At 40.5% G+C, this 25,899-nt stretch overlaps 1 protein-coding gene across 12 annotated transcripts in view; it reads left to right on the plus strand.

Moving 5' to 3' along the window:
* The window catches only part of Camk2d (calcium/calmodulin dependent protein kinase II delta), a 258,045-nt gene that overhangs the window by 119,623 nt on the left and 112,523 nt on the right, over positions 1-25,899 (plus strand). For all 12 annotated transcript variants that reach the window (XM_057793575.1, XM_057793580.1, XM_057793579.1 and 9 more), the window contains exon 4: positions 19,630-19,684. In XM_057793575.1, coding sequence (XP_057649558.1) covers positions 19,630-19,684 — 55 coding nt within the window. The remainder of the gene's footprint in view (positions 1-19,629; positions 19,685-25,899) is intronic.

Consider the following 25,899-nt stretch of genomic DNA (forward strand, 5'->3'; position numbering starts at 1 on the left):
TAAATGTCAAGCTAATTCAGAAGCAACAACATTGAAAGGCTATGAAATCATTTGATTGAAAAGTCCTTATCTGTGGGTAAAGGCATTTGATATAGCAACTACATGAAGATATTTTTCTAATTCATTCAGCTATAGCTTGGCTATGCAATATTGATGCTCTAGGAAGATTAAAAAATGAAATTACTAGAAAAAGATTAAGCTGCAGATGTAAGAATATAGAATTTATAATCAAAATTATTAAGGGCATTTGTCCCAGAGACTGTGGAGGCTGAGACTTTACTCACTTATTGGTATTACACACCACAACATAATCCTCAATTAAATTTTCTGAATGACTGGAACAGTGTATCACCCAAGAACTTTACTTCCAATGGATGTGCTACTGTTCCTTTTTAAAAATCTTAGCTGTGACCATTTGTCCAGCTCATTAAACAATTTAATCCAGAGCCTTAGGGGTGCTGAGTGGAGAATCTTCTCAAGACTCCAGAGCTAAAATAATTCCTTACAATACTTAATACTCCTATTAATGTTGTTTCTTTAGGATCCTGACAAAATAATTTGTTTTAAGAGTAAAGATGATATTTTGAAATTTGCGGGCAAATGAATGGATCTAGAAAACATCATATTGAGTGAGGTAACCCAGACCCAGAAAGACAAATATAATATGTACTCACTTATAAGTGGCTTTTAGACATAAAGCAAAGCAAAACCAACCTACAATTCACAGCCTCAGTGAACCTAGACAATGAGGACCCTAAGAGAGGGATGAATATAAATAGAAAAGCCAAAAAGACGGGAGAGAGGAGAAGGGGAGAGGGGAGGAAGGAAAGAGAGCAGAGAAAAATGTGTAGCACAATAAAAAGAATTTAAAAATAGAAAAAAGAGTAAAGATGAAACATTTTCTTTTGTTGTCGTTCTTTTGGTGAGAGGTTTTTTATTTATCGCAGGTGTCCTCCTTTGAGTGCTGGTAGTATAGGCGTATGCCAACACATCCAGCGGCAAAGCAAACCACCATCTAAAAAAACCAAAACCAAACAAACAAAAAAAAAATTAATGTCATATGAGCGTTTTAGTGAGAAAAAAATGAAAATGTATTTTTTTTTCAGGCAAATAGGAACCAGAAAAAAAAAAAAAACGAGCATTGAGAAAGTATCAAGACATTAGCATCTTTATAACGTGAATGTTGACACCGAGTAAACACTGTGATAAAGTGATGCTGTGGGTACATGTGCTCAAAGGTGTAAAACTCTGAATAATACTTCAGTAAGACTGAGATTCCCCCAAGGCTTTACGGTAGTCAAGGGGCCCTCAGATTTTACGTTTCAAAGCGTATCTTCTTCAAAGAGGAAGTAATTAAAAAAAATTATCTGCATGAACGAATCTTTAGCAATTTTTCTAGACTCTGAGGAAATTGCTAAGTTTTAGCGACTCTCACCTCCCTTAAATTTTGAAATCCTGAACCTGACTTAATAGTTGTAATAGTTACTTCTCTCATTGCTGTGGCAGAATGACTAACAAGAGTTGCTTGACAGAAGAGGCTTATTATGGCCCACAGTTTAGGGGATAGTGCCCGTCTGGGAGGAAGTCACGGAGACTGGGACAGTCTTCTTCTGTTCTGTGTCACCTGTGACATCCCAATGGCAAGTGTGAAACAGGATGCTTGGGTCCAGGGGGCCTTCAAGGTCTGCCTCAAATGTGAGTCCCATGGCCTCCCCCAACAGTGGCACCAGCTGTGAACCAAGCATTCAAACACATGAGCCCTTGGGGTGCCCTTCACATTCAACATACAGAATGAAGATAGACTCAGAGTTAGTCCGTTTTATGCTGCTATTATATTACACGAGTCTGAGAGATTTCTGTTGATCAGAAACTTCCTAGCTCATAGGGATGGTTGTTGGGAAGTCCAAGTATTACATGACAGAAAGGCAAAGGGACAGACAGTGTGGAACAGCAGGGGCATTTAACTCCATTTTTAAAAGCAAGAATATTGTCCTATAATAATGGCGTCAGTCGCCGGGCGGTGGTGGCGCACGCCTTTAATCCCAGCACTTGGGAGGCAGAGGCAGGCGGATCTCTGTGAGTTCGAGACCAGCCTGGTCTACAAAGGGAGTTCCAGGACAGGCTCCAAAACCACAGAGAAACCCTGTCTTGATGGCGTCAGTCCATTCTCTCCACCTTCATGGCCTTCCCATCTCTCATTAGGCTCCACACGCTGTAGTGTTGCATTGAGTTTAAGTTTCAATACATTGGGGAACATATTTGCAGACTTTCTGGATGTCCCTTCCCGAGTCTCTCTGACTGGGCCTGCCTTGGCCTTGACTTGGCTGCTGTTTCTGCAGTGCTAAGCAATGGATACTGGTTTTCTCTTTGCTCTCCGCTCTTCTGTCCAGGGATGGGTGGCTGTTTCCTCGCAGTGCTTTGCTTTTGTAAAATAACTGCTAGCAGCCCCTCCCTCGGCCTCCTCGCCACCCATCCTTCCACCCCTTCTGAAGCACATTTGCTCACTTAGCACGTACGATGTTTCTTAGTACAGCCGTTTTCCGCCATTCTCCCAGGAAGTCCCCTGCTTCGTTTAATTGCACAGCAACTGACTGCTCCTACTTTCCGTCTTCTATCTCTCGTTCAGTGTGCTAACCATTGCAGGACGGAACCTCGCTTTCTCCCGCATCCCACCATCATTTTTTAGGGGTAGAATTAGGCACACAGGTGGTCATGCCTCTCCATAGCCCCTCCCAGACTTCCTTGGTCTTTCACCCGTTCTTGTCTTCCCTTCGGTGGTCAACATGCTCTTACGTAAAGGGCCAGATAATTAGTAGATTGCTTCCTGGAAGTAAATCTTCGCTGCACAGACTAAACTTTGCCATCCTAACTTGAAAGAAGCCGTATGTAAAACATATACAAATGGACACAGCAGTGTCTCAATGAAGCCATAAGAAGCAGGTCTTATGAAAAGCTCAGAAGTGGGAGCTGGAAGGGAATGAGACAGAAAGCCGTGGAAAAATATCAGGAAGAAGGATTTTCAGGAGGGAGCAGAAAGTTTAAAGATGTTCATCAGTATAGGACAGATTCTCAATTTGGAGCAACGGTCTGAGCTCTTAAGGTCCAAATGAGGAGCAGAAGGAGGGAGAACAAGAGCAAAAAATCAGGACCACGAGGGATGCACCCACCCACTGTGACAGTGGAACTGATTTATTAGGAGCCCACCAAGGCCAGCTGGTCTGGGACTGAATAAGCATGGGTTGATTCCGGACTCTCTGAGCATGGCGGTCAATGAAGACTGATGAGAAGCCAAGGACAATGGCACTAGGTTTCAATCCTAATACATGAACTGGCTTTGTGGGAGCTTAGCCTGTTTAGAAGCTCACCTTCCTGGACGTAGATAGAAGACCTTCGTCTTCCCGCAGGGCAGAGAATTTGGACTGCTCTTCAGTATCGAGAGGGAGGGGGAATGGTGTGGGGGGAGGAGAAGAGGAGTGGGGATAGGGGGAGGGGATTGGGGGGAGGGGGCAATATTTGGGAGGAGGGGAGGGAAATGGGAAACGGGGAGCAGGTGGAAATTTTAATTAAAAAAGAATAAAAAAATAAATAAAAAAAAAAAAGAAAAAAAAAAGAAGAAAAAAAAAAAAAAAAAGAAAAGTAATCTTAAAATTAAAAAGAAGTCTTAAAGGAAAAAAAAAAAAAAAAAGAAAGTTTAAAGATGAAGCCAAGGCCTGTAAGTTCTCTAGAGACACCCAGGAGACCAGGAGCATACTTGTCCAAGGGAGAGCAGTAGGGGTCAGCAGGCCATAAAGTACTGGTAACATCTCCCCTAAGGATGAATAATGGTCTAAGGAAGAGGGAAGAGTCTGTCATAATCATTCTGGGGAGTTAAGGTGAGATCTGCCTCTATAGTAAAAGGTGGGTGAGGTCTGCCTCCACAGACAGCAGAAAGATCACCAGGTCGTTAACAAAATGCATTCTTGGCTTTCTGGTAAGGTTCCCAGCTTTCTGGCTGGAATGCATGTATTTGAGTTTTGTCTCCTCTGTTGAGGAGATTCCCCTGTGTGGTTAACATTCCTGATTCTTTTAGTGCTTTTCTGTGAGTACAAGGATCTCTGCCCCCTAACAAGCCACTCCAGGAATCATGTTCAACTCCACCCTTTTTGTATACTTCTAGAATAACTTGTAAATTAATGTGCATTGAACTTCCCACCGAGATTTCGTGTAACAGTTGAATTGATTGCTTCAAAAAGTGCTCAATTACTTTTCAGTCTTTGTTCTTAAGGTACCAAATTGCTTTTAAATATAAGTGAATATTGGTTGATATTAATTCATAATTCTAAACTTTTCCTGGCACTACAAGAAAAAATGAAATTTTATTAATATTTTTGTTCTTTTGGAAGTAGAAATAACTTTAGTTGTTTTTTGGCATTTACTAATAACATAATACCAGATATTTTGTCAAAAATTTTCACTTTTTCGTAGCTTTAGAAAAGTATGTGTTCTCGTGTTGTCTATGAAGATGCGTGTCATAGTCTCAAGACTTTGGACACTGAGATAGGAGAAGTCTAATAGTGAGTCCTAGGCTACCCTGAGGTACAAAATAAGACCTTGTCTCAAAAATAGTAAGCAAAAAAAAAAGTTTAAGAAGAAAAAAGAAGTCCATGTGTTCAGATATCCAAATTTAGCAGATTATGGATTTTGTGCCTAACCTTAACCAGTGCAGTCAAAGTGCCAATTTATAAATGTGATGTTAAAAAAAAGAAACATAAAGGAAATCAAAGTGCAGATAGATGTTAGTGACTTAAACCACAGCCCCAATACAGCAGCAAACGTGTGTGTGTGCTTGTGTGTGTGTATTTACATCTAGCTATATTTTACTAACTAAAAATAAAATAAGGCATGTCCTTGGACCTGTATGCCAAGGAAATAGATTATGTATATTTTCAAACATATTTAATTAAAATCTTTTAATTAAGAATATAAAAAGTGATTCTATTTTGTTAATTTATATTGCTTATATTATAGAAAGATGGAGATTAAGTAAAGCAAGATATATTTGCAGATCTACCTACAGGGATTTTTTTTTGACAAATGTTAGACTTTGAATAATTTTTCAGTGTTTCTGTTTTGTTTTTGAAAAGTCTTCTTTCTAAACGGAACAACTTTATTAGAAGACCTGTTAGGAATGACTGAGCTGCAATTGCTCTAGAGTACGTCTGTTTGACTGTTAAATTTTCTCATATTAGCATAATTTTAAAAATTCACAGACGGACCAGGGTTGGCATCCCTCTCGTGGGGAAGGCCTGGCGTGTTGCATGACCTGACTTGGCTGGGACTTGCTCTAGCTGTGAATTATAATTAAACCACTGAGGGGACTCTAAGGAGGCTCTGGCTTACAAGCTGCCATTTTTACATCTCGGTATGTGAACCGAATCCAACTCCCTCCATCCTTGCACCACAACAAAGCTAAAAATGCAAAATCTGCCTCGTTTATAATCAGAACTGTGAGTCAGAGCTGACAAACAGTGCTTACGAGAACGCAATACAATCTGTTAGCTATGAAATTCTTTATTAGTATTGTGCTAACATTGGCAGCGTGTTGCCCTACCATGCTTAACTTCAGAGAGCTGTAGTAATTCGGGCTAGTTTTCCAGGCCAAGCTTATTATTCCTCCCTGAAAACTGCTTGTGATATGGAACCATCATTTGAGGGCCGTTACATGTTTCAGATTAAATATTTCCTACGTGTTTGTCTACCGTTGCTTAACTATCTGCATCCCGGACTCGGTGGTCTGAAATAGTATCCTCTTGTTATTTGCCATGGTTCTGTGAGCTGACTGCTTCATCAGATGGCTTTCTGCTCAGTTGGAGGTGAGGTCACTCATGCGGTTACATTTAGCTCTGAGCTCTGCCAGGGATGGAATGTCAGGGTGACCTCTCTTTCTCCAGGATATCTGTCCACTTGGCCTCTTGTCTTTCAGTAGTCTAACCACACCTTTCTTTTAGCACAGCAGGTGCTTTCCAAGAGGTCAGCTGCCATAGATAGAGCTCAGGAAGGCTCTGCTGCCTTCACACGTGCTTATCATGTAGAGCAGACTTCATAGCCGGACTCCGAGGGGTGTGGGGCACTTCTGGAAAAGACACAAACATGGATGAGTTCACTCGGTCCACCAGTACGACTGACTGCTCATCTCCATAATGGACGTTCAGCGGGGAAAAGTCCTGAATTCACGGTGTGAAGAAGAAGTGTGATAATAACAAGTTATAGTCATTATAACTTGAGCCAGAACAAGTTGCTTGAGTAATTTCACAAAATCATAATAATGGATGAATTTGATTTCATCTCATCGAGGATATGAAATGTGGGCATAAGGAAGTAGTACTTAAATGTTAACAAAGGATCTCATATTCTGTCAGGGATTTCATTAAGAAAATGCATCTCCCTAAGATAATATGGTAGTGGATATATTTGTGGGCTTGGTGGAGATTTACCCAAGAGTGCTGCACATGCTCAGTATGTTTTATGCCACTGGGCTACATGCGAAGCTGCTGTTCCTTCCCTTGACCAAACTGCTCTGTGTTTTAGTATGATGTGCCTAACAAGTAACCTTGACACGCTTTCTATTTAGACTAGAGTTAATTCTCCCACTTTCCCTCTTTCTCTCTACCAGGAAAAATATGGGTCGTGAAACAATATTATGTTCATAATACAAAGTATAAAAGTAACACTGTTCTTATGTATTGAGTGATATACGAAAGGCCAATGTGGCTTCACTGGCCCTGTATCTTACATGTCTTCTCTACATCTTCAAGCAGCATGTCAGCACATCGTAAACTGTCGCTCAGAACGACTTTCTCTCTTTGTGAAAATGTTCTTCACTCAGCACCACCTTTGCTTCTTTAGTCGCTGGACTGTTTTTCTTTTTCTTTTCCTGCTGTCTAAATAGTGTTGCACACTGACCTATTAATTTGCTGCAAGATAGTGAGGAGTTTGCTGATACACGAACACACACATCTGCACAAACACATAAGTACACACATACATATATATGTATATACATATATATATATATACACACATAAACAATACATTTGGACATAAATGCATACACACTAATAAACACACACACAAACATGTTTAACTATATACAGGTATGCACATACATATGCAAACAAATTTATACATAAGCACACATGAACATATAGTATGTGCACACAGAAATTCATGCATACACTTATCCACACATACATACAAATACATACAAGCATAGTAACATACAAACACAGGAAGCAATATACATACATGTGTATTAATACACACACCCCTCATATATACAGACATACACACACACACACCCCACACTCCTCACCCTTACACACATCATTTCTCATTCTACTAGAGTATCTGTGTATATTTGAGGAATTATACACAGTATGCTGAATTTGGGCCTAGCTTGGCCACATGCTAGCCATAACTGGATTTTTTTTTTTACTATCTCTTATACTATACACATTAACTATAAAAATCCATCACATTTATAGTTGTGATCCTTTCATACACCAAATACAATAACTCTTAAGAAAATCATTTGAATTGTGCCTGACATAGTAAGAATTATAACTACATTTTATCTTTTATTTCTTAAATAAAATTGATTCTTAAAATTAGTAGAAAATGTTACTTGTATTAAAATTTCCTTTTTCGGCCAGGCGATGGTGGCGCACGCCTTTAATCCCAGCACTTGGGAGGCAGAGGCAGGCGGATCTCTGTGAGTTCGAGACCAGCCTGGTCTACAGAGCTAGTTCCAGGATAGGCTCCAAAACCACAGAGAAACCCTGTCTCGAAAAACCAAATAAAATAAAATAAAATAAAATTTATTTTTTCTCAGCCCATACAGGGACATGGTCTGATATGGGCCCTTCTATCGCTCAGCTGGAATTGCTCTGAAATTACACAACAGCATAGGGCAGAAAGAAGAAATAGCAATGCCACTCTGAATGCAAACCATCAAATTTATGCAGTAGAGAGACAAAGAATATTAGGCCATAAAAAGAATTTTAGCTTCAGTAGCATTTTGCTCAAGTTCCATACTTAAAGTTACAGAACTTAAATTTTTATTCCCGGCAATCATAATACTGTTTTGCTTTATGAGAATTCATCTATTTATTCTTACACTTGATGTTACTTTTGAGAAAATGTCAAAAAGCAGTGACGTATTTTAATCTGTTTTCTCAAATGCTTTTCTCATGATCTTTAAAATTTCCCTCTTAAAAACGTTCAATTAATGTAATTGTGTGTGCCCATATGTGCGGCGTATGGCAGTTATAGAGCAGTTGAGGCAAGAATGGGATACAATCTGGTCCGGCACACAGCCGCCATCCTGCTTTGAGAGCCTGCATGCAATCAGGCACAGGCTAACAGCTGTGTGAACAGAATGCCATGCAATTCCTTTAGTTTGTAAAGGAATTAACTGTTATTTATAGGGAATAATTAATGTAACATTTTATATGGGTAAACACATTTTCAACCCTTGAGAATCTGTTAAATTTTATTTTTTTTTTAAGTATGGAAGATGAGGAATGCTCTCAGATGCCAACAAAAGGATGAGAACCAGTTTATGTGTAACTATAAAATAATTCTGCAGACTGTGGAGACAGATCAACTCTAACATGAAGCCAAAGAGTTCACAATTAGTGAAGAAAACTGACCCATTCTCGTATTTGTAGCCATATAAATACACTCATGAGAAAATTCACACAGCTCTGCTTAGAAGGGAAAATGCCAATGATTCCATGTGCTTCTGTCTTTCTATTTTTTTTAATTCTCAAAACAGAATGGACAAGGAACAGAAAGGGCATAAAAAATGAAAGAAGGAGAGCTACATGCACAAGTTAATCCGAGGAAAAGACAATGCTGATTTGTCTACCATAAGAGTAAGGTCATTTATCAACATTAATCGCCAAGCATCAAATTACTGGGTACTTTGGATGTGTGTGATGCTAAGCACTAAATTTGGGCAAATGGTTTGTCTTGATACACCATCACGTTTGTCGGCTAAATTCTTTGTGATCATAGATTTGATAATAAGGCTTTGATCTACTTGTGTGACCCGCTGACCTCTGAATAAGGATCATTTGCAATGATTAGATTACCTTTGAGATAGCAGTGAATCATTCTATGAGAACATTTCTTCTGCTGTGATCAGAAACTAGTAGTGTTTCTCAAATTGCACCTGAAATAATATTCTCCGAATAGTTTTTCAATCATCCAAATATCGAAGAGCTCACCTCCCCTTGAAGCTTTTCTCCGAAACAGCGGGAGAAAATAGTGGTGGTCTGCCGACGTGCAAGCTTTGAGTCAAGGAAATGCTATTGTAGTTTCTAAAGTAATAAAGACTTTTTTAAAGTAACCATATCATTGATTCAGTTTGTTTAAACACCAGCTGTGCAGGTATCTCAGGCACTCTCTTTGAAGAATTAATATTCTATGAATACTAATTACAATTAGTGGCCATGGTCTGTCTTCTTTCATTGTGCCAAATAATCATGGACAGGACAGGCAGTTCAAATCAATCTCTTCCTTTCCATCAGCAGGGGACATTTAAGCAATGGTATCTTTGGAAAACTGAAGAGCACTCTTGACACAATTAAAATTATAGGACAATCACTTTCATATCTGTAATTTTAGAATTATAGGAACATTGAGATTGGGTGACAGTTTTCCTCCCAAATCCTGATATGACTGTGAAAGACAGGGAACTGTGTGCTGACTTTCGTGGTGAGATGCAGGGATTTAGGAGTATGTTTTCTACTCCATGATACCAACAAGAAAGAGGTTCTATATTCTGAAGATGGAAAAGGTCTTTGATTTAAACAAGAATAATTCAAGAGTAATGACAAGCTGCTAAAATGGGAAGGACACCACAGTGTCTGTTGCCCTTCCATGCACCAAAGAGTAACATGTGTTGAGGTCTGGGACTGAATTAGTGAGCTCAATTTGTTGTCTCCATTTTAGGTTACATTCATGCTAATGACTATGGGAAATCCACATTTTTATAGATAATCATTTGTAATTTAGTGTTGGAAGAAAAGTTCTTCTTCCTCTACCTCTAGGGGCTACTGGAGAGGGATTTAAAAAAACAGTGGTTGCACATTGAAGCCTAAAGTGGATGGAGCAGTGTTATGAGGAGTGGCCATTGTAGTAAGTGTGTGGATTAAGAGTTACATCCCTAGTGTAGATTCAGGATCTAGATGCTTGTAGTTTGAGTCTACTTAAGTACTCTTCCTGGTGCACTTTTTCCATGTGACCACCATTGTCAATGAGGCCTGCGCAAAGTGTCTTAGTTAGGGTTTCTATTGTTGTGATAAAATACCACAACCAGGGGGTTGCAGTCTCTGCTTGTGATCTCCTGGACCTGCTCTCCCTGCCCCCTATTTCCCTTGGTCCCGGGCTCATTGGGGCCACCAGGAATCCCTGCATAGGTGCTGAGAAGTCCCATCTGGATGGGTGAGTGTGTGCTATCCTGGGGCGCACTGTCCCGGTAGAGAGCACAAACGCCCCCCCCCGCCCCCCAGCTCCTGCTGCAAGGCTTTCTTTCCTACACACCCGCCCCCCACCCCCACCCCCAAGCCTGCCTTGTCTGCAAGGTCCTTAGCTGTGGAACAGTTTCCTGCCCTTTCACTAAGGCTACCAACCCAGAGCAGTGAGGGCCTGACTAGAGGGCAGGCCTCAAGGTCCCCGCCAGGGAAAGCGGGCCCCCGCTGCTGGGGCTGCAGTCTCTGCTGTGATCTCCTGGACCTGCTCTGCCTGCGCCCTACTTCCCTTTGTCCCTGGCTCATTGGGGCATCCAGGAGTTCCTGTGTAGGTGCCGAGAAGTTTCATCAGGACGGGTGAGTGTGTGCTATCCTGGGGCGGACGGTCCCGGTAGAGAGCACAAACGCCCCTCCCCCAGCTCCTGCTGCAGGGCTTTCTCTCCTACACACCCGCCCCCACCCCCACCCCCAAGCCTGCCTTGTCTGCAAGGTCCTTAGCTGTGGAACAGTTTCCTGCCCTTTCACTAAGGCTACCAGCCCAGACCAGTGAGTGCCTGACTAGAGGGCAGGCCTCAAGGTCCCCACCAGGGGAAGCGGGCCCCTGCTGCTGGGGTTGCAGTCTCTGCTTGTGATCTCCTGGACCTGCTCTCCCTGCCCCCTATTTCCCTTGGTCCCGGGCTCATTGGGGCCACCAGGAATCCCTGCATAGGTGCTGAGAAGTCCCATCTGGATGGGTGAGTGTGTGCTATCCTGGGGCGCACTGTCCCGGTAGAGAGCACAAACGCCCCCCCCCCCAGCTCCTGCTGCAAGGCTTTCTTTCCTACACACCCGCCCCCCACCCCCACCCCCAAGCCTGCCTTGTCTGCAAGGTCCTTAGCTGTGGAACAGTTTCCTGCCCTTTCACTAAGGCTACCAACCCAGAGCAGTGAGGGCCTGACTAGAGGGCAGGCCTCAAGGTCCCCGCCAGGGAAAGCGGGCCCCCGCTGCTGGGGCTGCAGTCTCTGCTGTGATCTCCTGGACCTGCTCTGCCTGCGCCCTACTTCCCTTTGTCCCTGGCTCATTGGGGCATCCAGGAGTTCCTGTGTAGGTGCCGAGTAGTTTCATCAGGACGGGTGAGTGTGTGCTATCCTGGGGCGGACGGTCCCGGTAGAGAGCACAAACGCCCCTCCCCCAGCTCCTGCTGCAGGGCTTTCTCTCCTACACACCCGCCCCCACCCCCACCCCCAAGCCTGCCTTGTCTGCAAGGTCCTTAGCTGTGGAACAGTTTCCTGCCCTTTCACTAAGGCTACCAGCCCAGACCAGTGAGTGCCTGACTAGAGGGCAGGCCTCAAGGTCCCCACCAGGGGAAGCGGGCCCCTGCTGCTGGGGTTGCAGTCTCTGCTTGTGATCTCCTGGACCTGCTCTCCCTGCCCCCTATTTCCCTTGGTCCCGGGCTCATTGTGGCATCCAGGAGTTCCTGTGTAGGTGCCGAGAAGTTTCATCGGGACGGGTGAGTGTGTACTATCCTGGGGCGGACGGTCCCGGTAGAGAGCACAAACGCCCCTACACTAAGGCTACCCAACCAGAGCAGTGAGTGCCTGCCTAGCGGGCAGGCCTCAGCAACCCCCGAAAGGGAGTGCAGGCACCTCCAGCTTGTACTGCAGTGTCGCCTGTGTTCTACTCGACCCCGCCCGACCCCTTGCATTCGGCCTTCTTTACGCGGGTCATTGGAATACCACGCATCCATGTTTTGGTGTTGAGGAGTTCATCTGGAAGGGAACGGTTCCTGCCCCTACACTGAGGAGATACACCTAGAGAGTTAGTCACAGCAAAGACTGGTCCAAGACATCAGGCCTCTCCTGGCTCCATTTGAAGGAAAAGATGGGCAGGCGCCAATGCAAGAATTCCCCCAACAACTTGAAAGGCAACGTGACATCACCAGGATCCAGGAATCCCGAAATGAGAAGTGTACACCCTAATCCAGAAGAATTAGAAGAATTCGACTCAAAAGTGAATTTTATGAAAATAATAGAGGACCTTAAACAGGAGGTGAAAAACTGCCACAACCAATTAGAGATTACAAACAAAAAGGTAGAGGAAATGAATAAATCTCTCAAAGATACCCAAGAAAATCAAGAGAAACAAGAAAAAGTAATCAAACAGGTAAGGGAAACGGTTCAAGACTTGAAGAATGAAGTGGAAGTAATAAAGAAAACACAAACCGAGGGAAGGATGGAGATGGAAAATTTGAATAAACGAACAGGAACTACAGAGACAAGTACCACCAACAGATTACAAGAGATAGAAGAAAGAATCTCAGACACTGAAGATACCATAGAGAAAATAAACACTCTCATCAAAGAAAACAGCATAACCAACAAATTCTCATCACAAAACATTCAGGAAATCTGGGACACAATAAAAAGACCAAACCTAAGAATAATAGGGATAGAAGAAGGAGAAGAAGTACAGCTCAATGGTCCAGAAAATATATTTAATAAAATTATAGAAGAAAACTTTCCCAACCTTAAGAAAGATATTCCTTTGAAGGTCCAAGAAGCATACAGAACACCAAATCGACTGGATCAAAAAAAAACATCTCCTCGTCATATAATAATCAAAACACAAAACATACAGAATAAAGAAAGAATATTAAGAGCTGCAAAGGAAAAAGGTCAAGTTACCTATAAAGGTAAACCTATCAGACTTACACCTGATTTCTCTATGGAAACCATGAAAGCCAGAAGGTCCTGGATAGATATACTGCAGAAACTACGAGACCATGGATGCAAGCCCAGACTACTATACCCAGCCAAGCTTTCATTCACTATAAATGGAGAAAACAAAATTTTCCAGGATAAAAACAAATTTAAACAATACGTAGCCACAAATCCAGCCCTTCAGAAAGTAATTGAAGGAAAATCACAAACCAAGGAGTCCAACAATGCCCACAATAACTCAGACATCTAATGACCCTTCACCAGCACAACTTAAAGAAGGGAAACACACAAACTCTACTACAAAAAGAAGGAAAGAAAGAAAGAAAGGAAAAATGACCGGAGTTAACAACCACTGGTCATTAATATCACTTAATATCAATGGACTCAACTCACCTATAAAGAGGCACAGGCTAAGAGATTGGATACGAAAACAGGATCCAACATTCTGTTGCTTACAAGAAACACACCTCAACCACAAAGACAGACATCTACTCAAAGTAAAGGGCTGGGAAAAGGTTTATCAAGCAAATGGACCTAAGAAACAAGCAGGTGTGGCCATACTAATTTCTAAGAAAGTTGACTTCAAACTAAAATCAATCAAAAGAGATGGAGATGGACATTTTTTACTCATAACAGGAACAATTCACCAGGATGAAGTCTCAATCCTGAATATCTATGCCCCTAATATAAAAGCACCCACTTATGTAAAAGAAACGTTACTAAAACTCAAGGCAGTCATCAAACCACACACACTAATAGTAGGAGATTTCAACACTCCTCTCTCACCAATGGACAGGTCAATCAGACAGAAACCTAACAGAGAAATAAGAGGATTAAGGGAGGTAATGAATCAAATGGACTTAACAGACATCTATAGAACATTCCACTCAAATAAGAAAGAATATACCTTCTTCTCTGCAGCTCATGGAACCTTCTCGAAAATAGACCACATACTCGGCAACAAAGCAAACTTACACAGTTACAAAAAAATATCGGTAACCACCTGTGTCTTATCAGATCACCATGGATTAAAGTTAGAATTCAACAACAATGCTATCCCCAGAAAGCCTATGAACTCATGGAAATTGGACAGTCAACTACTGAACCACACCTGGATCAAGGAAGAAATAAAGAAAGAAATTAAAGTCTTTCTTGAATTCAATGAAAACGAAGACTCAACATACTCAAACCTATGGGACACTATGAAAGCAGTGCTAAGAGGAAAGTTCATAGCATTAAGTGCCCACATAAAGAAAACGGAGAAAGCACACATTGGAGACCTAATAGCCCACCTTAAAGCTTTAGAAAGAAAAGAAGCAGACTCACCTAGGAGAAGTAGAAGACTGGAAATAATCAAATTGAGGGCTGAAATCAACAAAATAGAAACACAGAAAACAATCCAAAGAATCAATGAAACAAAAAGCTGGTTCTTGGAGAAAATCAATAAGATTGATAAACCCCTATCCAAACTAATCAAACGGCGGAGAGAGAATACGCAAATTAACAAAATCAGAAACGAAAAGGGAGACATAACCACAGACACAGACGAAATTCAGAGAATCATTAGATCTTACTACAAAAACCTGTATGCCACAAAATTGGAAAATGTAAAAGAAATGGACACTTTTTTAGATAAGTACCATATACCAAAGTTAAACCAGGACCAGGTGAACAATCTAAATAGACCTGTTAGTCGCGAAGAATTAGAAGTTGTTATAAAAAACCTTCCCACCAAAAAAAGCCCAGGTCCAGACGGCTTTAATGCAGAATTCTACCAGAACTTCCAAGAAGACCTAATACCTATACTCCTTAATGTATTTCACAATATTGAAACAGAGAAGTCATTGCCAAATTCCTTTTATGAAGCTGAAGTTACTCTGATACCAAAACCACACAAAGACACAACCAAGAAAGAGAACTACAGGCCAATCTCACTCATGAACATCGACGCAAAAATACTCAATAAAATACTGGCAAACCGAATCCAAGAACACATTAGAAAAATTATCCATTATGATCAAGTAGGCTTCATCCCAGAGATGCAGGGCTGGTTCAACATACGAAAATCTATCAATGTAATCCATCATATAAATAATCTGAAAGAAAAAAACCATATGATCATTTCATTAGATGCGGAAAAAGCATTTGACAAAATTCAACATCCCTTTATGATAAAGGTCTTAGAGAGATTAGGAATACAAGGGTCGTTCCTAAATATAATAAAAGCAATTTATAGCAAGCCGTCAGCTAACATCAAATTAAATGGAGAGAAACTCAAAGCTATTCCACTAAAATCAGGAACACGACAAGGTTGTCCACTCTCTCCATACCTCTTTAATATAGTGCTTGAAATTCTAGCAATAGCAATAAGACAACATAAGGGGATCAAAGGGATTCAAATCGGAAAGGAAGAAGTTAAACTTTCATTATTTGCAGACGATATGATAGTGTACATAAGCGACCCCAAAAACTCCAGCAAAGAACTCCTTCAGCTGATAAACACCTTTAGTAGCGTTGCAGGATACAAGATCAATTCCAAAAAATCAGTTGCCCTCCTATACACAAAGGATAAGGAAGCAGAGATGGAAATCAGAGAAGCATCACCCTTCACGATAGCCACAAATAGCATAAAATATCTTGGGGTAACCCTAACCAAGGAAGTAAAGGATCTATTTGACAAGAACTTTAAGTCAATGAAGAAAGAAATTGAGGAGGATACCAGAAAATGGAAGGATCTCCCTTGCTCTTGGATAGGGAGGATCAACATAGTAAAAATGGCAATTCTACCAAGGGCAATTTATAGATTCAATGCAATCCCCATTAAAATCCCATCAAAATTCTTCACAGATCTTGAGAGGACAATAATCAACTTTATATGGAGAAACAAAAAACCCAGGATAGCCAAAACAATCTTATATAATAAAGGATCGTCTGGAGGCATTACCATCCCTGACCTCAAACTCTATTACAGAGCCTCAGTATTGAAAACAGCTTGGTATTGGTATAAAAACAGAGAAGTTGATCAATGGAACCGAGTAGAAGACCCTGATTTCAACCCACAAACTTATGAACACCTAATTTTTGATAAAGGAGCTAAAAGTATTCAATGGAAAAAAGAGAGCATCTTCAACAAATGGTGCTGGCAGAACTGGTTGTCAACGTGTAGAAGAATGAAAATAGATCCATATCTATCACCATGCACAAAACTCAAGTCCAAATGGATTAAAGACCTCAATATTAGTCTGAACACACTGAACCTGATAGAAGAAAAAGTTGGAAGTACTCTACAACATATGGGTACAGGAGATCACTTCCTACGTTTATCCCCAGCAGCACAGACATTAAGGGCAACATTGAATAAATGGGACCTCCTGAAACTGAGTAGCTTCTGTAAAGCAAAGGACACTGTCACTAAGACAAAAAGGCAACCCACTGACTGGGAGAAGATCTTCACCAACCCTGCAACAGACAAAGGTCTGATCACCAAAATATATAAAGAACTCAAGAAACTAAACTTTAAAATGCTAATGAACCCAATAAAAAAATGGGGCACTGATCTGAACAGAGAATTCTCAACAGAAGAAATTCAAATGGCCAAAAGACACCTAAGGTCATGCTCAACCTCCTTAGCGATAAGGGAAATGCAAATTAAAACAACTTTGAGATACCATCTTACACCTGTCAGAATGGCTAAAATCAAGAACACCAATGATAGCCTTTGCTGGAGAGGTTGTGGAGAACGAGGCACACTCATTCATTGCTGGTGGGAATGCAAACTTGTGCAACCACTTTGGAAATCAGTGTGGCGATTTCTCAGGAAATTTGGGATCAACCTACCCCAAGATCCAGTAATACCACTATTGGGAATATACCCAAGAGATGCCACATCAAATGACAAAAGTATCTGTTCAACTATGTTCATAGCAGCATTGTTTGTAATAGCCAAAACCTGGAAACAACCTAGATGCCCTTCAATGGAGGAATGGATAAAGAAAGTGTGGAATATATACATATTAGAGTACTACTCAGCAGTAAAAAACAATGACTTCTCGAATTTTGCGTGCAAATGGATGGAAATAGAAAACACTATCCTGAGTGAGGTATCCCAGACCCAAAAAGAGGAACATGGGATGTACTCACTCATAATCGGTTTCTAGCCATAAATAAAAGACATTAAGCATATAATGTGTGATCCTATAGAAGTTAAATAAGAAAGTGAACCCAAAGAAAATCATATAGTCATCCGCATGGAGAGGGGGATGTAGACAAGATTGCAGGGCAAAAACTGGGAACTTGCGGGTGAGGTGGCACGGGGCAAAGGGGAAATGGGATGAGAAATATGAGAAGGGGAGGATGGGAGGAGCTCGGGGGATTGGGATGGTTGGGATATAGGAAGGATGGATACGGGAGCAGCGAAGTATATATCCTATCTAAGGGAGCCATCTTAGGGCTGGCAAGAGACTTGACTCTAGAGGGGTTCGCAGGTGTCCAGGAATATGTCCCCAGCTGGTACCTTGGGCAACTAAGGAGAGGGAACCTGAAATGACCCTATCCTATACTGATGAATTTCTTGCATATCACCTTAGAACCTTCATCTGGCGATGGATCGAGGTAGAGACAGATTCTCAATTTGGAGCAACGGTCTGAGCTCTTAAGGTCCAAATGAGGAGCAGAAGGAGGGAGAACAAGAGCAAAAAATCAGGACCACGAGGGATGCACCCACCCACTGTGACAGTGGAACTGATTTATTAGGAGCCCACCAAGGCCAGCTGGTCTGGGACTGAATAAGCATGGGTTGATTCCGGACTCTCTGAGCATGGCGGTCAATGAAGACTGATGAGAAGCCAAGGACAATGGCACTAGGTTTCAATCCTAATACATGAACTGGCTTTGTGGGAGCTTAGCCTGTTTAGAAGCTCACCTTCCTGGACGTAGATAGAAGACCTTCGTCTTCCCGCAGGGCAGAGAATTTGGACTGCTCTTCAGTATCGAGAGGGAGGGGGAATGGTGTGGGGGGAGGAGAAGAGGAGTGGGGATAGGGGGAGGGGAGTGGGGGGAGGGGGCAATATTTGGGAGGAGGGGAGGGAAATGGGAAACGGGGAGCAGGTGGAAATTTTAATTAAAAAAGAATAAAAAAAAAAAAAAAAAAAAAAAAATACCACAACCAAAAGTAACTTGGAGAATAACGAGTTTATAACAGTTTATACTCTCAAGTTACACTCCATCACTGAGGAAAGTAAGGACAGAATCTCAAGGCAGTAACCCTAGGGCAGGCACTGAAGCAGAAGCCATGGAGAAATGCAGCTTATTGGTTTTTGCTACTGGCTTCCTCAGCCTGCTTTCTTACGGCATCCAGGACCACCTGCTTTGGGATGGCACCACCCACAGTGAGCCAAGCCCTCCCATATCAAACATTAGTCAAATCATATCCTACAGATTAAACTACAGGCCATGCTTATGGTGATATTCTCAATTAAAATTTCCTCTTCCTAGATATGGCTATGTTTCTTTCTTGGGATTGATTGGGTAGAAAACTTTATGTTCTCTCATGACTTTTGTGAAATTCGTTGTGTCCTTCACATTGGTTGTTTTTCTATCCTTCTTGGTCCCCAATAAAAATCAAACAGAAAGAATTACCACCAATGAGAGAAGAGAGGAGAAAAGGAGGACTTTGACAAACTAAATAGTAGATAGATAAAGCAGTAAGTTTACATGTGTGGTTTGAGCAAATAGTGTTTTGAGTTCCTTGGATTCGTATATAGGTTTAGCTAGTGTCACCTATGAGCCTACCCCACTGGGAAGTCTTCATGGAGTAGAGAAACTGGTTTATTTTTTTTTTTACCAGAAAATTCTAAGAGATGTATTTAGCTACTTTTGGTGACTTAAATAAAGAAGGCACACTGGTCATGGAGGAACTCAAGGACAAAGAGAAGGTCAGGGCAGGGATACCTCTTTCAAGACTTCCAATGTCCATCTTACTGTTCCTGGTGTGGTGGTGATCAAGACATGTTGATGAAGACTTGGATAAGGGCAGCATCAAGAGGAAAGACAGGGAAGCATAAAACGTTTCTAAACCTAGAAACTTTGGATGTATATTATAATCGCCAATGACATTTCTACAGCATTTACCCAGCAATATATGGATTATCTTTCTTTTATTTTCTCATTTAAATTCCAGCAATTTAGTACATATATGAATGTCATTACAACGTAAGTACATTTCTTAAGCTCAGATAGTTAATAATGATCAGAACCAAAGCCCAGATCTTGGATCTTTCTTCACCCAGACCTTGCTGTAAATGATATTGACATATCACTAGTTTGAAATAAGGGGATGCTCTCATCATAAGTATGACTTTCTGTATTGCGATTGCAATAACAACAATACAAACTTTCTTCTCTTTTCTTTTCTTCAGTGAGACTTCATGACAGTATATCGGAAGAGGGCTTTCATTACTTGGTGTTTGACTTGTAAGTACATGCTTAATATGTTTATATATTTTTGTCATATAATTGAAAACTATTTTGGTTCCAACATGATTCTTCTCATTACATAGTCCAAATTAAGGACTACTATAATATTTTAAGTGTTTTCTCAAGTGATTTTCCACTTTAATTTTTTTTTTTAAAAGAGAGAAGCTGCACCAACAGCGTACTGTTCACATTTCAAACTTGTGTGTGTTCTGCTTTGCATTGTCCATGGGAGTCTTACATGGACTGACATGAACAAAGTTTTCCATTGAATGTTCTAAGAGCTTCTAAAATGTATCTTCAATAAAAAGAAGAATCCAGAGATGCAACCCTGATATTTAAGGGTCATTTAAACTAAGTACAACTTAAATCAAGGTCCTGCCAACAAGAGTCAAGGGGAGATGTTGACTCTTGGCAGGCATATAGCAGAACAGCCCACAGGTGTGACTGGCAGGAGCTGAATAAGGACACACTTGAAAGCTGCTTGATACTAATTATTTAAGAGATTAAAAATAGTCGTATAATTTGATAGTAATTTGACTTCTGGAAAAAAAAAGTCTACAGAAACTATATCCAAAATCCAAGTAAAGTTTTATGCCCAGAGATATTCTGGGCATAAACTGTATCATGTTTATAGTGTGGGGGAGGGGAAAACCACTTTAAAATCCAACCATGAAAAAGAATTGTGCAATTACAGTACACTTATTTAATGAATGTTCTTTTGCATTGTGTTGTTTTGATCACAATGTATTTGAAAGTACACAACAAAAACAAAAAACCATTTCATATTAATCTAAAAGTAGTTTAGTAATAGGTTTAATTAAGTCGGATTTTACTGGTTTCATGAAATCATACTTCTATCTGACTTCTGTAACATGTGGGTTTGTCTTCATTTTAAACTCTACCTGTCCTCCAAAACTGATGGCTTTATTTTCAGGATGATGTCAAAACTATTTTATTCATTGAACAAAGCTTTCCCAGGAAGAGAGCTGACTCCCTGAGATCTTATGATATAGGCTATCACAGAAGGACAATTTATTATTGTTTTATTATTGTGATGATAAAAATTAAGACAAGCATGGATAGGCAGCCATGCACCCCCTTCTGTGATACTGGGATCCATATGTATTTAGAAAAACAGTAGTCAAAGCCTGCATAGACACATCTCTAAAATACAGGCTTGTCCTCACAGGCACAGGCGGTCCTTGGTGTCTATCCTCTGCCTCTTCCTAGGGCTTTTCATTCTTAACCTTTTCAGTTCTTCCCTCTGGCTTCCTCTTCCTCGTGGACTGAAGCCCTGCTTTATACTTTTCTCTCTGAACTCTCTTTGGCCATTCTTTTTTGTTGTTGTTGTTTGATTTTGATGAGGTGTAAATATATAGATTTTGCTCTCTGTGCCTCTCAGTTCCTGTATTACAGAGATGGTCCAGAACACCTTCCCCTTCAGTATTCCTTGAGAGCAGCATGCTAGCAAGAAATTCATAATTTTCTCTTTTTCGAATCTCTCCATTTGTTTCGTTTTCTATGATTATTGTTCATTCTCTCCCTCCCCCTTCTACACTGTGAATTAAGTATAGTGTCTTATGTGTGCTAGACAAAGACTCTACCCCAGCCCTGTTTCTTCAGCGATGTGGATGTGCCACTTCCTACTCTATATGTTACAAAGGAGAAATCCCATCATCCTAATAATCATCTTTCTCAAGAGTCTCCTTTTCTCTTGTTTTTCTGAAATGTGATTGTGTTCTGTTTCGACTTGTACTTCTGAATTTTTCTTATTTGTGGTTGGTTTTGTCTTTTGTGGGTTTCTGTCTGCCAGATTTGCACATTTTTTAGGCACTGTTTTTTGAATACGAAATTCAGCCTCACTTTCTCCTTTGCTCTGGAGCGCTGACAACATAATTGTTGGACTTTGTTGGTGTTCGTCTTCTCCCGTTGGTTTCTCGGGCTCTCCCTGTGCCAGTTTGTTTGCAGTCTGTTTGTTCACTTTAGTAATTTTTTTCTGTCCTGTCTTCAGATTTGAGGTTGATTTTCTGCCTCTTTCCTCTGTTTTGTTTTTCTTTCTTTCTGTTGTTGAGCTTATCAATTGAGTCTTTAAAAATTGCAATTATTCTGTAGTTTAGTTCTATGATGTGTTTTGGGGTTTTCTGTATATCCTTTGCTTTGCTCCTGAGGCCTCCTGTTGTTCCTCTTTGTTCCAAGCATGTTCTTGTTGAGTCATTAAAGTACTTTTATTTGACAGATTGACAGATTGACAATTCCTCTCTGTAATTGCTAGCTTTGTAGTGACGCTTTCTGCATCAAATTGAGCTTTTCTGATTCCTGATATGATTAGAGATTTGAGATTATATTCTCATTTTGTATTATTTTCCAAACTCTAGATTGACTTAATCTAGATATCACATGATATCACAGCAGCAGGGATGGGAGGAGGGGTAGACAATGGTAGGCACCTACCCTGTGGCATAGTTCTTTGCTATTGGTCAGGGATTGTGCTAACAGTAGCTTTGGAACAAAGTTGGGGCTATTTTTTTTTTTTTTTTTTTTTTTTTTTTTTTTGGTTTTTCGAGACAGGGTTTCTCTGTGGTTTTGGAGCCTGTCCTGGAACTAGCTCTTGTAGACCAGGCTGGTCTCGAACTCACAGAGATCCGCCTGCCTCTGCCTCCCGAGTGCTGGGATTAAAGGCGTGTGCCACCACCGCCCGGCGAAAGTTGGGGCTATATTTACCAGGAGCAATGCATCTATTTTATTTTTTCTTCCCTCAGTATGTGATGTATTGCTATTTATTGATGACTTCATTAGTCAATAAGCTTAGTTACATAAGACATGGCGTCGTGGTTTTCCTGTACTTATCCAGTTACTGATATCTGTGCTATTTATTTTATAGGCTTTTATATTCTTTATTAAATTAAAGAGGTGATAAGAACCTATTATTTCTCATAATTAATTTCCATAATTCAGAAAAATAACTGACAAAACATATAAAAACAGTTCACATTAAAACAATGCTTGTTATTAAATGCAGTTAAGCAATTGTAGTCTTAAAGGTATATGAACTCCTGTGGTATAAGCACTTGGGCAGTTGCTTCCAACATTTAAAAAAATTCTTAAAGAGGGAGTATGCCCCTTTAGATCCACTTTTTGAGGCCACTTCACTTGACTACTTGAACATTCATGCAGGCATGGATAGAACTCTATGTTCTCTATATAAATTAGAAAGATTATGTAATTAATAAGTTACATAATTCATTAGTTGGGGTCCTGTAATTTCCACTAACAGATAATTTAAGGACCTAAAAAAGCAAAAAGAATTTTGTGAACATGTATATCCCACGCCCAGAGACGAATAACTCAAACTGTAAACTTTTCTTCAAAAACATGCTCATTCGGCATCTCAACAATATAATATACAGTTTGGTTTTATGAAACATCTTGACAAAATAATCATTTTTTAGGAAGTCATGACAAAGGGAAAAAACATCTTGTGGGGCAGCAAGTTAGATGTCGGGAGAGCTCATGGCACATGAAGGTCACTCTAGTAAGTAAGGTCTGTTAAGGAGGTTTTTCAAGTGTAGAGTTCAAGCTGATTAAGACTGAAGGAGTAACAGGGCGAGACATCAAGGAAAACAACTTCACGAAATTATATCCTGCTCCTAGGCCAATGGAAAGTCAGAGACATTTCTTCTCAGTTGCATTCAATTCAAAGGAATTGCTATCAGTATTTAGAATACAGTTGGAAATGTTATTTGTTTATAAAAATGGCAATAGTAGGTTCTTTGGGGGCTAGGACCTCTCCTGCTATGGGTATTAAGCTAAGTTTACAGTATCAGGCATATTCTTTCTTCTAGATCTGGCCTTGAGTCCAGTTAGACAGCTGTTGGTTATCCTATGATAAAAGGGCCACTCTCTTTCCCTTGGGGTCTTTTCAGGCAGGTCATTATGTGATTGACCGGCTTTGTAGCTGCGTAGGACTCTTGGCTGCTCTTCCCTCTTGGCAGTTTGCATAGCATCTTCAGTCCTTGGGGAAGAGGCTACCATGTCAGTTCCTGCTCAATTCTTCCAAGTCCTATGTCTGAAGAGTGTGGTATTTTCAACAGCAGAATATTAATTTCAGGCTTACCAGAAGCTTCTTTATGCAACATATTGATACTATGACAGAGATACGCAAATGGTCAAAATATAGAGAGTAGGTGAATGTTGACCAAGTACCAATTGGTAACACCTGTAACCAACACTTACACTCAAGACTTAGAGAAAATTGTGGAAGAGGGAGTAAAAAGGTTGCAAGAACCAAAGGATCAGTTGCTAGATAGTCTCTTCTAGACATGATAGAGAGGCTGTACCCATGAAATCTCAACAGCACAGCTACCTAAACCATACCTGCATAATGATAACACCACTTGACGTGCTGAAGTGGGTGAGGGTCACTAGGTCAAGGTCACACCCCTATATGAAGAGCTATAGGCAATCAATGGCTTCTGAGAGAAAGAGAGTGAGTTTTCTTTAGGGACATGTTACCTGATAGGTTATCAGGTTCAGAGTGGTCAGCCTAAAAACATGTAAATATGAGCAACATTAAATGGACTCAGAAGTATGTGTGTATGTACGTATTTGTGTGTACACATGCATATGTATATATAGCAGTAATAATTACAGAAGAGGTCATGAATGTAAAAGGAAGAATCAGAATTCAGGAGGAAACGGAGAGGGAAAAGGAGGGGTGGAAATGATGCAAATATAATACAAATATATGAAATTCTCAAAAATTTAAATTTTAGATGAAAAATGTTATGACAGAGTGACATGTGTTGGGCGTTATATTTTCCTCATCTTCATTTGAGACATATGTGTATCGGGAACTGACAGGAGGCACACGCATTGTACGTCTGTGGATATGCTGTGTATGTATATGTTGGAATACACATTTGTCACAGCACTGTAAGGCATGGGAAAATGTGGTAGAGAATAACACTGGGGTCGAATATTTGCCGTCTTCTTACGAAACTACGCAGAGAGAATTGAATAGGTTTATGAAAAAGAGTCGATAATGAAAACTTAATTTTTGTTCTCAGAGACGCCCACGGATAACCATTTAGCATTGCCAGTCCTCTAAGCCCCTTCGTTTTTATAAAAAACGTGCCGGTGGGGCTCACTGAGAAACGTGAGACATCTCTGTCTCTCAGGTCCGTTCTGTTTTAGGAGCCTGGGAAGCTAGTTTCATTTTTTAGGCTTGTGGTATAATTAATAGGAACGCTTGGTGTCCTTTACAAATAGAAGAACATTTATTTCTTACATTTCTAGGCTATTAGAGAAAAATGCTGTTATTACTTCTAATGTACAAAAGGTCACTTTCTCCCTAGTGAAAACACTGCTTGGAACATAAAGTCCTCTTTATTTCTCTTATTTAAAGTGTTTCTATCAGTGTACCAAATATGAAGTTTTCTTCAATATGCAATGGCAGCCTATTAAATGCCTTAGTTTCCCTCAGATGTCTATAATAAAAGTGCCGTTTTCAAAATTTCGAAAAGGAGAATTTTAAGAGGCTGTGACACATTGTTTCTGTCTTTCCCATTTGATTTTTTTTTGCCATCCAAAAATAAAGCTCGTTTGGTTCCTAGTTATTAGGAAAACATATATTTTTCATTCTTAACAATAGAAATAATTTTTGAGTCACACTCTTGAAGCTATGGAACAGACGCTTTTCTTGGTGATATTAGAAAGAGATTAGTTGTCATATTTTTCAGGCTGCACATATGAAGTTCTGAAAGTGATTAGGTGACCTTTAAAATCCCAAATCTCAGGCTTAATGACTGTTTAATGATGAGAGCCACCACTTATCCGGTCAGAGTTGTTAGAAGACAACAGAAGGAGGGAAAACTGAGGTGAACACACTCATGTCCTTGGAAGCATTTCTTCACTGAATAAACATGTTCTGAGCATCTCTTCCAGTAGTTCCTGTTTCTACCTGACACAGTTCTTGGACCTTGCTGTGGTTTGTGTCCCCAGAGGGTCCATGTATTGAGATTTCATCTACCTTTTAAAATGTGAAGAAGGTAGAACCTTATTCCAGCCACAGTGTTTGGAAGTGATGGCTTTGGGAGCCACTTAGCATTAGATGGGTTTGTTGGGTGGAGCTTGTGATTTGATGCTAGGAGGTTAAGAAGAGGGATGGTCCAAAACAGGCTCATCATGAGACACATTGTCTATCTGTACTCTCT

This window comes from Chionomys nivalis, chromosome 18, assembly GCF_950005125.1.
Source record: "Chionomys nivalis chromosome 18, mChiNiv1.1, whole genome shotgun sequence".
NCBI lineage: Eukaryota > Metazoa > Chordata > Mammalia > Rodentia > Cricetidae > Chionomys > Chionomys nivalis.